This window comes from Taudactylus pleione, unplaced genomic scaffold, assembly GCF_031769625.1.
Source record: "Taudactylus pleione unplaced genomic scaffold, aTauple2 ptg001990l, whole genome shotgun sequence".
Taxonomy (NCBI): domain Eukaryota; kingdom Metazoa; phylum Chordata; class Amphibia; order Anura; family Myobatrachidae; genus Taudactylus; species Taudactylus pleione.
Window position 1 is genome coordinate 3,503,762 of NW_028286386.1, and position 14,554 is coordinate 3,518,315.

General features: G+C 45.7%; 1 protein-coding gene across 3 annotated transcripts in view; it reads right to left on the reverse strand.

Moving 5' to 3' along the window:
* UNC5A (unc-5 netrin receptor A) overlaps positions 1 to 9,702 on the reverse strand; it is a 335,992-nt gene extending 326,290 nt beyond the window's left edge. For all 3 annotated transcript variants that reach the window (XM_088465535.1, XM_088465533.1, XM_088465532.1), the window contains exon 1: positions 9,245 to 9,702. In XM_088465535.1, the coding sequence (XP_088321661.1) occupies positions 9,245 to 9,344 (100 nt within the window). In that variant the 5' untranslated portion in view covers positions 9,345 to 9,702. The remainder of the gene's footprint in view (positions 1 to 9,244) is intronic.
* Between the last annotated feature and the right edge of the window lie 4,852 nt (positions 9,703 to 14,554).

A 14,554-nucleotide genomic window follows, 5' to 3' on the forward strand; every position in this document is an offset into this window, starting at 1 on the left:
TAAATAGCGGAGATGACGTAGGATGCGAGCGGCCAGGGGGTGTCTTTACAAAATAGCGAGCGCGTATTTCGTTTGCTCGCTCAGACATAGAGGCGTCAACAGACCGCAAAGAGCTCAATTTAAATAGCCGGCCCCTTTTTCGAAACGATCGAGCGCAAATAGCGTCTGGCTCTGAATCAGGCCCAGAGCACACAGTGACATTGGTGTGAGTGGTGGGTGAATAGGATAGGCTACATAGCAGTCTGTGCACAGAGCACACAGTGACATTGGTGTGAGTGGTGGGTGAATAGAAAAGGCTACATAGCAGTCTGTGCACAGGGCACACAGTGACATTGGTGTGAGTGGTGGGTGAATAGGATAGGCTACATAGCAGTCTGTGCACAGAGCACACAGTGACATTGGTGTGAGTGGTGGGTGAATAGGATAGGCTACATAGCACTCTGTACACAGGGCACACAGTGACATTGGTGTGAGTGATGGGTGAATAGGATAGGCTACATAGCAGTCTGTGCACAGGGCACACAGTGACATTGGTGTGAGTGATGGGTGAGTAGGACAGGCTACATAGCAGTCTGTGCACAGGGCACACAGTGACATTGGTGTGAATGATGGATGAATAGGACAGGCTACATAGCAGTCTGTGCACAGGACACACAGTGACATTGGTGTGAGTGGTGAGTGAATAGAAAAGGCTACATAGCAGTCTGTGCACAGGACACACAGTGACATTGGTGTGAGTGGTGGGTGAATAGGATAGGCTACATAGCAGTCTGTGCAAAGAGCACACAGTGACATTGGTGTGAGTGGTGGGTGAATAGGACAGGCTACATAGCAGTCTGTACACAGGGCACACAGTGACATTGGTGTGAGTGATGGGTGAGTAGGATAGGCTACATAGCACTCTGTACACAGAGCACACAGTGACATTGGTGTGAGTGATGGGTGAGTAGGACAGGCTACATAGCACTCTGTACACAGAGCACACAGTGACATTGGTGTGAGTGGTGGGTGAATAGGATAGGCTACATAGCAGTCTGTGCACAGAGCACACAGTGACATTGGTGTGAGTGATGGGTGAATAGGATAGGCTACATAGCAGTCTGTGCACAGGACACAGTGACATTGGTGTGAGTGGTGAGTGAATAGGATAGGCTACATAGCAGTCTGTGCACAGAGGGCCTGATTCAGAGCCGCTCATAAGCGGCCGCTCATTCGCTCCGAGCGATGTTCGCACAACTGCGCATGCGTATGGGTTGTAATATGCATGCGCGAACCAGTCATTGCGGTCGGAAATTGTGTGCTCGCAAAATAGCAAATGCCTGCTAATTTGAGTGACAGAATGAGGCGTTTGTGGGTGGTAAAAGGGGAAGGTGCTTGAAAACGGGGAGTGGAGATCCGAATGCAGGCGTGCCAAAAGGTCTAAACGGGCGTTTTAAGGGTGTGCATAAATAACAAAGCAGCGTCATCGACCACGTCACTTGGTTGTTTCTTAGCCTGAACTGGTCGCATGACTGAGGTAGGAAAATGCTACCACAAGCACTGCGAGCAGTTCAGATGCCTTTCGATGTACTCGATTAATCAAATAAATAGCGGAGATGACGTAGGATGCGAGCGGCCAGGGGGTGTCTTTACAAAATAGCGAGCGCGTATTTCGTTTGCTCGCTCAGACATAGAGGCGTCAACAGACCGCAAAGAGCTCAATTTAAATAGCCGGCCCCTTTTTCGAAACGATCGAGCGCAAATAGCGTCTGGCTCTGAATCAGGCCCAGAGCACACAGTGACATTGGTGTGAGTGGTGGGTGAATAGGATAGGCTACATAGCAGTCTGTGCACAGAGCACACAGTGACATTGGTGTGAGTGGTGGGTGAATAGAAAAGGCTACATAGCAGTCTGTGCACAGGGCACACAGTGACATTGGTGTGAGTGGTGGGTGAATAGGATAGGCTACATAGCAGTCTGTGCACAGAGCACACAGTGACATTGGTGTGAGTGGTGGGTGAATAGAAAAGGCTACATAGCAGTCTGTGCACAGGGCACACAGTGACATTGGTGTGAGTGGTGAGTGAATAGGATAGGCTACATAGCAGTCTGTGCACAGAGGGCCTGATTCAGAGCCGCTCATAAGCGGCCGCTCATTCGCTCCGAGCGATGTTCGCACAACTGCGCATGCGTATGGGTTGTAATATGCATGCGCGAACCAGTCATTGCGGTCGGAAATTGTGTGCTCGCAAAATAGCAAATGCATGCTAATTTGAGTGACAGAATGAGGCGTTTGTGGGTGGTAAAAGGGGAAGGTGCTTGAAAACGGGGAGTGGAGATCCGAATGCAGGCGTGCCAAAAGGTCTAAACGGGCGTTTTAAGGGTGTGCATAAATAACAAAGCAGCGTCATCGACCACGTCACTTGGTTGTTTCTTAGCCTGAACTGGTCGCATGACTGAGGTAGGAAAATGCTACCACAAGCACTGCGAGCAGTTCAGATGCCTTTCGATGTACTCGATTAATCAAATAAATAGCGGAGATGACGTAGGATGCGAGCGGCCAGGGGGTGTCTTTACAAAATAGCGAGCGCGTATTTCGTTTGCTCGCTCAGACATAGAGGCGTCAACAGACCGCAAAGAGCTCAATTTAAATAGCCGGCCCCTTTTTCGAAACGATCGAGCGCAAATAGCGTCTGGCTCTGAATCAGGCCCAGAGCACACAGTGACATTGGTGTGAGTGGTGGGTGAATAGGATAGGCTACATAGCAGTCTGTGCACAGAGCACACAGTGACATTGGTGTGAGTGGTGGGTGAATAGAAAAGGCTACATAGCAGTCTGTGCACAGGGCACACAGTGACATTGGTGTGAGTGGTGGGTGAATAGGATAGGCTACATAGCAGTCTGTGCACAGAGCACACAGTGACATTGGTGTGAGTGGTGGGTGAATAGGATAGGCTACATAGCACTCTGTACACAGGGCACACAGTGACATTGGTGTGAGTGATGGGTGAATAGGATAGGCTACATAGCAGTCTGTGCACAGGGCACACAGTGACATTGGTGTGAGTGATGGGTGAGTAGGACAGGCTACATAGCAGTCTGTGCACAGGGCACACAGTGACATTGGTGTGAATGATGGATGAATAGGACAGGCTACATAGCAGTCTGTGCACAGGACACACAGTGACATTGGTGTGAGTGGTGAGTGAATAGAAAAGGCTACATAGCAGTCTGTGCACAGGACACACAGTGACATTGGTGTGAGTGGTGGGTGAATAGGATAGGCTACATAGCAGTCTGTGCAAAGAGCACACAGTGACATTGGTGTGAGTGGTGGGTGAATAGGACAGGCTACATAGCAGTCTGTACACAGGGCACACAGTGACATTGGTGTGAGTGATGGGTGAGTAGGATAGGCTACATAGCACTCTGTACACAGAGCACACAGTGACATTGGTGTGAGTGATGGGTGAGTAGGACAGGCTACATAGCACTCTGTACACAGAGCACACAGTGACATTGGTGTGAGTGGTGGGTGAATAGGATAGGCTACATAGCAGTCTGTGCACAGAGCACACAGTGACATTGGTGTGAGTGATGGGTGAATAGGATAGGCTACATAGCAGTCTGTGCACAGGACACAGTGACATTGGTGTGAGTGGTGAGTGAATAGGATAGGCTACATAGCAGTCTGTGCACAGAGGGCCTGATTCAGAGCCGCTCATAAGCGGCCGCTCATTCGCTCCGAGCGATGTTCGCACAACTGCGCATGCGTATGGGTTGTAATATGCATGCGCGAACCAGTCATTGCGGTCGGAAATTGTGTGCTCGCAAAATAGCAAATGCCTGCTAATTTGAGTGACAGAATGAGGCGTTTGTGGGTGGTAAAAGGGGAAGGTGCTTGAAAACGGGGAGTGGAGATCCGAATGCAGGCGTGCCAAAAGGTCTAAACGGGCGTTTTAAGGGTGTGCATAAATAACAAAGCAGCGTCATCGACCACGTCACTTGGTTGTTTCTTAGCCTGAACTGGTCGCATGACTGAGGTAGGAAAATGCTACCACAAGCACTGCGAGCAGTTCAGATGCCTTTCGATGTACTCGATTAATCAAATAAATAGCGGAGATGACGTAGGATGCGAGCGGCCAGGGGGTGTCTTTACAAAATAGCGAGCGCGTATTTCGTTTGCTCGCTCAGACATAGAGGCGTCAACAGACCGCAAAGAGCTCAATTTAAATAGCCGGCCCCTTTTTCGAAACGATCGAGCGCAAATAGCGTCTGGCTCTGAATCAGGCCCAGAGCACACAGTGACATTGGTGTGAGTGGTGGGTGAATAGGATAGGCTACATAGCAGTCTGTGCACAGAGCACACAGTGACATTGGTGTGAGTGGTGGGTGAATAGAAAAGGCTACATAGCAGTCTGTGCACAGGGCACACAGTGACATTGGTGTGAGTGGTGGGTGAATAGGATAGGCTACATAGCAGTCTGTGCACAGAGCACACAGTGACATTGGTGTGAGTGGTGGGTGAATAGGATAGGCTACATAGCACTCTGTACACAGGGCACACAGTGACATTGGTGTGAGTGATGGGTGAATAGGATAGGCTACATAGCAGTCTGTGCACAGGGCACACAGTGACATTGGTGTGAGTGATGGGTGAGTAGGACAGGCTACATAGCAGTCTGTGCACAGGGCACACAGTGACATTGGTGTGAATGATGGATGAATAGGACAGGCTACATAGCAGTCTGTGCACAGGACACACAGTGACATTGGTGTGAGTGGTGAGTGAATAGAAAAGGCTACATAGCAGTCTGTGCACAGGACACACAGTGACATTGGTGTGAGTGGTGGGTGAATAGGATAGGCTACATAGCAGTCTGTGCAAAGAGCACACAGTGACATTGGTGTGAGTGGTGGGTGAATAGGACAGGCTACATAGCAGTCTGTACACAGGGCACACAGTGACATTGGTGTGAGTGATGGGTGAGTAGGATAGGCTACATAGCACTCTGTACACAGAGCACACAGTGACATTGGTGTGAGTGATGGGTGAGTAGGACAGGCTACATAGCACTCTGTACACAGAGCACACAGTGACATTGGTGTGAGTGGTGGGTGAATAGGATAGGCTACATAGCAGTCTGTGCACAGAGCACACAGTGACATTGGTGTGAGTGGTGGGTGAATAGGATAGGCTACATAGCACTGTGTACACAGGGCACACAGTGACATTGGTGTGAGTGATGGGTGAATAGGTTAGGCTACATAGCAGTCTGTGCACAGGGCACACAGTGACATTGGTGTGAGTGATGGGTGAGTAGGACAGGCTACATAGCAGTCTGTGCACAGGGCACACAGTGACATTGGTGTGAATGATGGGTGAATAGGACAGGCTACATAGCAGTCTGTGCACAGGACACACAGTGACATTGGTGTGAGTGGTGGGTGAAGGTGCTGCTGCCACCAGTCTGTATAACGCTGCTGGTCACAGGTGTCACTCGCACGACAGTGCCCCTATGCTGAGCAATACAACTAGAACACCTCAAATAAAAAAATGTTGGCAGACGCTATTTCATTATGGACAAAACCGCAGTTTTAAGTACAATAATAAGCAAATGGAGAAAGAGATTCACAAAGTTGGAGACTTACATTTTGCATTTATAGAGCTTACTCTGGCTTTTGTTAATGCAGGGTACATGACAGATCAACCCAAAGGCTGGCCGGCCGATTTGTTAAGCATACCCACTTACCAATCGGCCGCTCAATGTAACTGGCCGGACATCACAACTGTACAGGCATTTAAATTTGCCCGCCCAGTTGTGAAGTTGTTGTCGATGTTTCCTGTGGTCTCCATAACAGGTTGGTCGGACCTTCGCCCATCCACACTGGCAGATGCACACAATATATCTGCAAGATAGATTGCATCTGTGTCACAAAATATCTGTGGACAACGTTGTACACAGATGTATTGTGCGCACACACCCGCAGATGCAATGACCGATATTTTGTTTGTCGGCGGTATGAACAATATATCATACAGTGTGTACTCAGCATTAGTATGATTTTTGTTATAGGCTGAATATGCTTCTCTATAATAAGAGTAGAATGGTTGATGAAGATGAGCGGCAGATGTATGACTCATGTAAGAAATGTCTGCACAGGTCTTGTTGGGACACTGATATTACAGCTCTTGCAGTGGAAAGGAGAGTCTTAACCAATTGTAATATCTGATAACTCAACTCTGATCCGGATGGATTTTGATAATTTAGAACAATCAAGAGGTACGATGATTGCCCAATTTTGTAAAAAATAAATATAGTGGCTGACAAAATGTGTATGCATGTGTGGTATACATAGGGGTTTACATACATCTTATTTGCCACATAAACTGTAATCCAGCAGCTCTACATGTTTTGTATTAATCATTTAAATGCTAGTTTACACGCTTTCTAGCTGCACATACACCTCTGGAAACACATAGGAATCTAGCACCTTTACACATATCCTCACAGGAGACTGTAAATGGTTGGAGCACTGCCCATAGACCTGATCATGGAGGGCTTACAGTGTGATGCCAGCACATCTGGCACATCTGGTTTAGTACAGTTTTGCAAAATGTTGGACTTCACCCTAATCTGCATTAAGAACAGGTGCCACTTCTTACTACAGTATGTACACACACACTACAGAAAGGAGAGAGATTGATCAACACATTATGGCCCTCATTCAGAGGCGGTCGCAAGAAGCGATCGCTCTCTCTGAATGAGGGCGGCCGCTTCTTTTTTTTAGTGTAGCTTCCTGGTCGCTAGCTAAGCTGTGCGTTACCACCCACAGTTTAGCGACCGACCAGGGTGATGGTCGCAGGGCTTGCGACGAGACCCTAAGGTTGGGTCTCGGCAACCGCAAGCCCCAGGGAGCTTCCTGGTCTGATCGAGCAGGAAACTCCCCACTAACATCACTGCTGATGTCAGTGCGGCCGCCCACAAAATGCCAAGCGTTCCGTGAGGAACGCCTCCATTTGTGTAGCCACCCCCCGCCACGCCTACAAAACGGGCCGAGCTGTCGATCAACATCGACAGCCGGCCCTTTTGTAGAGAGCTTCGGAGGAGAGAGTTTCTCTCTCACTCCAGGGCTTGCGCACGCGCAGTGCGGCCGCTGCGCATGCGCAGGACCAAAACAACCCGGGTACGAGCGCTCAGCGCTTGAAACCGGGTCTGAATGAGGTCCTAAGTGCTTACTCAGTACATTTTTAGAATACATGTGTACTCACAAAGACACACACATGTACACATAGGAACCGTGTGTCTATGTGTATTGTGTAACTGTATACTACACTTTACAGTAAACACTGTACAGGGAGATATGTCAGTAAACATATGAATATATGCACATATGTATAAATACAGAAATCACACGTGTTACTTACAATCATGCACTGTGCAGGTGATGCAGTGATTAATATATATGACATATACTTACATACTGCATAATAAGTCATGCATATTTACATATGTACATCAGCATATTTATGTTGTAGGTACATCCTGCACATCGCTGCCTCACTGAGCACAAACCTAAAGTACAAGATACATCACGTTCACAGACAAGATGGTCACATGTGTCCCTAATGATATGCTACCCCTACTACTTCAAAATGCACGTACATGGCTGTACAATCTACACATACTCCCCATTCAGAACCATGAAGTATCCAAAACATCCTTTCAGTAACTCTCTAATGATAAAACTGCAATTTTACAAATACATGCTGGCTACACGCTAAAACACAACATAAACATATTCCACAAAACATCATCATTTATAAAGATTTACCCAAAGCACACAGCCACTTACTCCCTCATAGACGTGCACACATAGAATAATGTCACCCTGGACACATAATAAAGCAAAACTAAACAATGGCAAGCTGAATTGTCACACAATATGCACAATCTACACTCACATAACACAATCAACACTAATGTAAAATATACACATCAAATAAAACAATAAAAAAATGACATAACTACAACATAAAGAAATCTGTGTGGTTCTATAGGCTAACATCCATATACACAGCATGTATGATCATACTGTATAGTATACACTATATAGCCTCTCATCAAAACACGATGCTTTAGGACATCACAGTACCACACTCCTATAAAGAGTATCGTGTAGCCAGTGTAGTGTGTACCCAGCTGACCAAACACCCGTACAATCTTGTACACAGACGGAGCAAGACTGGAGCTAAGCTACAAATGTACTGAGCGGCTGTCACATATACCCACATACAGGAAACAATGTCTCCAGTGCACATCATTATTTTGTAGCCCAGCACAACATCATTTCATTAAGATCTCCTACTAGCATCAGGACCGCTGAAAATCATGGTCTGCAGTCACCTACATAGTAAAACATTGGCCGGGAGTTGCACTAAATCAGTACTTCCAGGCCCTTTTTGCAGTGAGTTATTAGCAGTGTTTTCTGCAAGGCATGAGCCAGTAGTAATAAAGCAAAGTGAATCCTTGGCTTCCTGACCTCATCTAGAAAAGCTTGTCCCTTCCTGCACATATAATCATGTGGAAGCCACTCATCAGAGGATATGAACGTTGCCTACTATACTGTATACAGGGCATCCAGGATAGCAATGCTTATTCTTTCTTACACTAAAAAATGCGTACTTATGTATTTGCCTGTCCATGCTACATCGTAGCTCCCCTTACCAATGTGCAATAAATGCATGTAAGCGGCTCACCCTTATCATTGTGAACGTATACCTCAATATTCAAAACACACACACACTTACATACATACATGAATAGTGAGTATCCTTTTATATTACAATGCTTTGCATTTCCCAGCAGCAGCATACAGACCACTATCTAATCGCCAGCTCCAACCTTAACTTTTGTGTTGGCAATAGCCTGTCACTCATCAATTGGCAGAATGACATAAAAAAGCACCAGTCTACTACATATACTTCCCAGGCTCCTGATGTAATGTTCTTTGTCTATGACAGACTGCATGACACCTGCTGTTACTATAGTGTTTCCCATGAGAGCAGAGGTGAGAGGCTAAAGCATCAGAGGAGAAAAGCATTTCATGAGCCGGTGCAGTGAGAGAGAGGAGGGGGCTAGCAGTCAGGAAAGGGGCTCACCAGGCAGCCAGTATAGCACTGCTAGAGAATGAGTAACTACTGTACCAAGGTACCAACTTCCCTTTATAAGTGGTATATAAGTTCGAAAGGTTAGACTCACCAGAGGGAGGAAGCTGCACACTCAGGAAGCCACTGACCAGTAAGAAACATGCTGCCCCCATCCTGGTGTCCAGACTGGAGTCCCCCAGCCATGAGCCCATTGCAGGACAGAAGTTCAGTTGTCACTGAATATGAGAGTGAGATCTCAAGTCTGTCTGATTTTAGGGTCTCCCTCCATTCCGCAGTGCACGGCTGTACCTCTGTCTTGCTGAATGATCCATATTTGCACCCTTTCACTGTGGCTCAGCCAGACCCTCACCAGCACCTGACTTTTCCAGGTGTGTATCCTGGACCAGTTTCCAGGTTCGTCAGCACATACCAAAGATCCAATTTCCAGAAAATAACATGCACAATCTCTTCTCTCCTTCTGCTCTGGACTCTCCAGTGTTGGCTTATGTGGGATCCACAGCAATGCAGAGCAGTGAGAGGAGAATGAGCCAGTGAGCGAGAGAGAAAGGGACATGCAGACACAGGCTGAAAAACACGGGCTGGATTGCAGCTGGTTGGGTGGATTGGGGGAAATGCAACAGCTGGTTAAAGTGGCAGCTTCTGTGATGCTGATGGGAGGAAACAGGATTGCTGCAGCCGCAGGCATTCTAACCCCAGCTGCTGTCTGTCAGTGATGAGGGAGGGAGTGGTGTGCATTTAATGCAGGAGAAGATTGAGATTTATGCAAGGAAAGGTAGCAAAGAATTCCTTCACAGCAAGAAATGTACAATGTTTATGCAAATATTACAAATGTTACAAAAGATACATAATTGCTAGAGAGGCAATGGAAAATATACTGTTGTACTGTGTGTATATAATGAAATGCTCTCAGGGGATTTGTACTTTGCAACTAGGAAATTTGAAGCATGCAACAGCTAGAGATGTTGCTGAATTTTCCAAGACCATGTTGTCATAAGCTGCACTGAACATTATTCCTGGAAACCAAAATATATTAGCCTGCTAAACCTTAACTGTGGGTTGCAGATTATACTGAGTTTTGTAGTAGGCTAGTAGTAGTAGAGTCTCATTGCTTAATATCAAAAGGTGTGGCCAAGGATATGTACCATTCCCTCCATGCACAGTAATCTACCACCTGCTGTAATTGTCCCCATGTAATGTAGGTTTTCCATACAGGTGCACACTGCAGTTACTCTAGAACAGGAGCCAGCTCAGCATTCTTCAGCTATTTGGTGGATGACAAATGCACCCTAATAATTTTTAATAGTTGATTCTTCTGCTGTAGCACTTGGCACAGATAGCAAACATCTGTAAACCTTTTAGGGGCATTTTCTTCTAGGCTGGTGAGTTTATGCACTGCATGTGTTCTGCCCAGACCAATAAATAGCAGTCCACTCCAGGGTGATACGACCTTAACCGCTGATGAGTATTATGCAGAACTGGGCAAGAGAATGTTACTGTGCAATTGTCTTAGTGTCAGTGCAGCACAGAACTCCCCATTGATGTGCGCTACTCCCTCCCTTGCAAATATGGAGACCAGTCTCTCTTCAAGCACCTCCAGCAGCTATACACAAGTCATGTTTAAAACTGAATAAAAACAGTAACTGAACATTATAAATTGTACTCTAAAGTTCTCCGACATAAAGTCAGAAACAAGAAATGGTAAAATAAATTCAGGAATGTTACTTATAGGAGAGATGGAAATATTTGGCAGGGAGCAACAAGTGAACCACTGCCAAAATGGAAATGGGGAATTAATAAAACATTACATGCAGTTTCTGTAAAATGGGGGTGGTTTTAAATAACAAATGATATATGAAAAAATGCTAGGTCAAAGCGCTATTATCAAATACAACGCAGCCCCATCTTACCAGAATTCAACCTATATATAGTTTGACAGCATTCTAATGACCAATATACAATAAAAAGAGATTTCATATGACTACTAGTCAAAACACAATGCATACTAGTGGCTTATATGCAAGGATATCCTTATACTGTAAAATATTATATCCCAAATGTCTGGTGATTTTACAGTGCAGACTCCTCAAACCTCTTATTGCATTGTAATGCCGTACCCAAAATCTAAGTCAGTGTAGAGACTTATGGTGGGTTTGCTATACAGATTCTTGAGCGATGGTGGCTTTATAATGCAGAATCCAAATTCTAGCAGCTTTATTATACAGACCACAGTTGGTGCTATGACCCAATCAGCATGCTAGGTACATTCTAGTGGATATGAGAGCATACCCAATAATGCAGAGCATACCTTCAGTCAAGAGACAGGCAGAAGGCTATAAAACAAAATTGGATAAGACAGGTAGCATCCTCTGCCTATCTCTTAGCCATGGCCATGCACTGTGACCTCAGGAAGCCCGGCCCACCCCTCCTGTCACTGAAACTGACGGAAATCTACTTGAGAGGCACCCTTGCCTGCCGCTGCTAATAGCTACAAATGCGTTGGTCACCAAGCAGCCAATCCCATTATTTAACTCTAATGACCATTGGAGAATGAAGCAGTAGCTGAATATAGAGTGAAGTGAAGAATGTGAGGTTATGCTCTCATGTGATCATATGCCTCTTTCTTTGATCAGAAGTCCTCATGTCTTTCAGATTATTGTGAGATAAGCTGTTTCAGCCAGGACATTCCCAACCCCTTTATCAAGGAAGTGGTGATGCTTATGCTTGAAATTATCAGTCTTTTAACAATCTTTTTACCATTGAGGAATAGAATTCAAGGGATTGCATTTCTACCAATGATTGACAGGAGGAATGTGGAGAATCCATGGGGCATATGTATCAAAGCTTGATGTGAGATAAAATTGTGATATATATATCACCAACCAATCAGCTTCTAACTTACATTTTGCAGGCTGTGTTTAAGAAATTATAGTTTGGAGCTGATTGGTTGGTGATATATATGTTACAATTTTATCTCACATCAAGCTTTGATACATATTCCCCCAGGAGTGAGTGTATGCACATGAGTAGAGTACATAGGGGTAGCTTCACACTGAGAATGAGAGAAAGCGGTCCTACAAAAATTGTGGTATCTGCAGACATGGCCTTGGAAAGCCCAATCATGCACATGACTGGATGCAGCTGTTCAGGGCCCACCAATACAATAACCATCATTCCCCAGGATTAAAAATGAATTTCCAACTGCTCAGAGCCAGGAACTAGTGCTGTATTTGTGATCATCAACTGCCTGGAGCCAGGGGCTGCCTGTCATCACCAGCTGCCCATTTTCAGGATATAAGAGGAGATGTATTATGCTGCCCCATTTTTTCAGCACTAAGAAACATCATGCGCAGGATGTCTTAGCACTGAGATGTATAGAGAATCACCAGAGAGGTGGTACATATGATAACCTCTCTCCTGGCTGTATCACATCAGCACTAGGGGCCCTGTATATCAATATTATTTTTACAAAAATAGTTTGAAAAGGCTGTTTTCATACCCTTTTTTTTACATTATTTTAGAATCACATGAATGTACAGTATTAAAGGACAATTGGAGTTGTTTTTGTAAAAAACTACTCCAATCCCTTCAATACTTGTAATGGGAAATGTGATCTATCTTAATGTACTAAATATAAATGGTGAAAAAAATAAGTGGGAAAGCCCTGTGATAATAACGCCATCTTCAGATGGAATTATCCAGGCTTTCCCCTGTTTCCCTGACTTCTGCTCTGCTCTGACAGGCAGAACAAAGTAGGGAGCTAGCCCTGTGCTCTGTTCTGTGGTCTAAATAGACCACAAGCTGGTCACTTAAAAAAAATAGATAAAAAACAAACAAAAACTGCTTGTCAATCACTCTGCGATTGCTCTGCATGATCTCCGTGCGGCCGCTATGAAGCATTTGCGCACGTGTATTGCAATGCAGATGCTTAAGTAGTACACAATTATCAGCCATCTGTGTTCGCGATTGCAATAGCAATTCTTGCTGAATCAGGCCCTTAGATTGTAAGCTTGTTTGGGCAGGCGTTTCATTACCTTGTGTTTCATGTCATTATATGTTATCTGTGTCACAATTACCTCAATGTACAGTTATAAGTATTATGTTGGCACTTTATTTCCCATTGTAACAAGCTGCAATAAACACCATAGAGGGTAATTAGCTCAGCAATGACTCCCATTATAGAATTACATTAAAAAGTATTATACAATCAGTGCCTATCATTATATACTATTTTGCCCACCATTATGCCAGCAGTGAAAGCATTTACACTAGCAGTGACCATTGTTATAACCTGTTGTGTGCAACTTACAGTATAACTGCACAGCCCATCATAATAATATGCAATGGTAACCATTATAACAGTAGTACCTGCTTATATACCAACACTACCACTCATTACTATAAAATGCATTGCTCTCCACTATACCTGCAGGCCTCAAGGAGCCATCATGCTTTTATCTTCTGGCTGTAGCAGGGTTGGAGATGGAGGTAGAGGTGGTTGAGGGGAGATAGTGGAGGAGTCAGGTGGAGAAAGTTTTAAGAAATTGGGAAACTGGACTAATGGGACAATAAATGGTGGCAAAGCAAAGGTGATTAGGATGGAAAAGGTAAGAGAAGAAAAATGAGAGAGATGGTTCTGGGCGAGTGACATGGGAGGTGCAGTTGAGGGGGGCCCCACACAATGGTGCAAAAGGGGGGGTAGGGGGGAGGGGCCCAGCAACGGCCCGGGTCAGACACTGTTCTTCCTTCTCTCCTACCAGTCAGCAGCCAAGCACGTGCTGCTGTGTGCTGGGCGGCAGTGGGAGACGGCTCACTGCTGCTGAGCAGCAGCAAAAGCAGCAGCAGCAGTCTCCTCTGTCTGTGAGGAGTGATCACACTGATCGTGCCCCCCTCTGGATTTGCACCGGGCTGGGGGACTCACAGAGCCACCCTCCCTGGCGCTCCACTTTTTGTGAGGGGGAGTAGCCATGCCTCCTGCGAATAGGCCATGCCCCCTTCACCCGAGACCAGCTGAAGAGCTGGTGTCAGTAGGAGATAAGTAGGTTTCCATGACAGCATGGGCATAACTACCATAGGTGCAAGGCGTGCAGCTGCTATGGGGCCCAGAGCTTAGGAGGTCCATCATCCTTGTCAAAGTTACATGTGTTATATACATTTTTCACCATTGGGTGGAACATAGGGGCCCTTACAAACTTTTGCTATGGGGCCTTCACATACCTAATTACGCCCCTGCATGACAGTAAGGGAATTAGAGTTCAGGAGGTCATCGGTTGTGGTCAGCTTGTTGCAAACTGACCTGGAATTCCAGGGGGCACATACAGTAAGAAGGGCAAGCATGGATGAGGAAAGATATGGATACAGTTAGAAGGTTTGCAGAAGTTTGTGGATTGTTGGATTTGAAGTG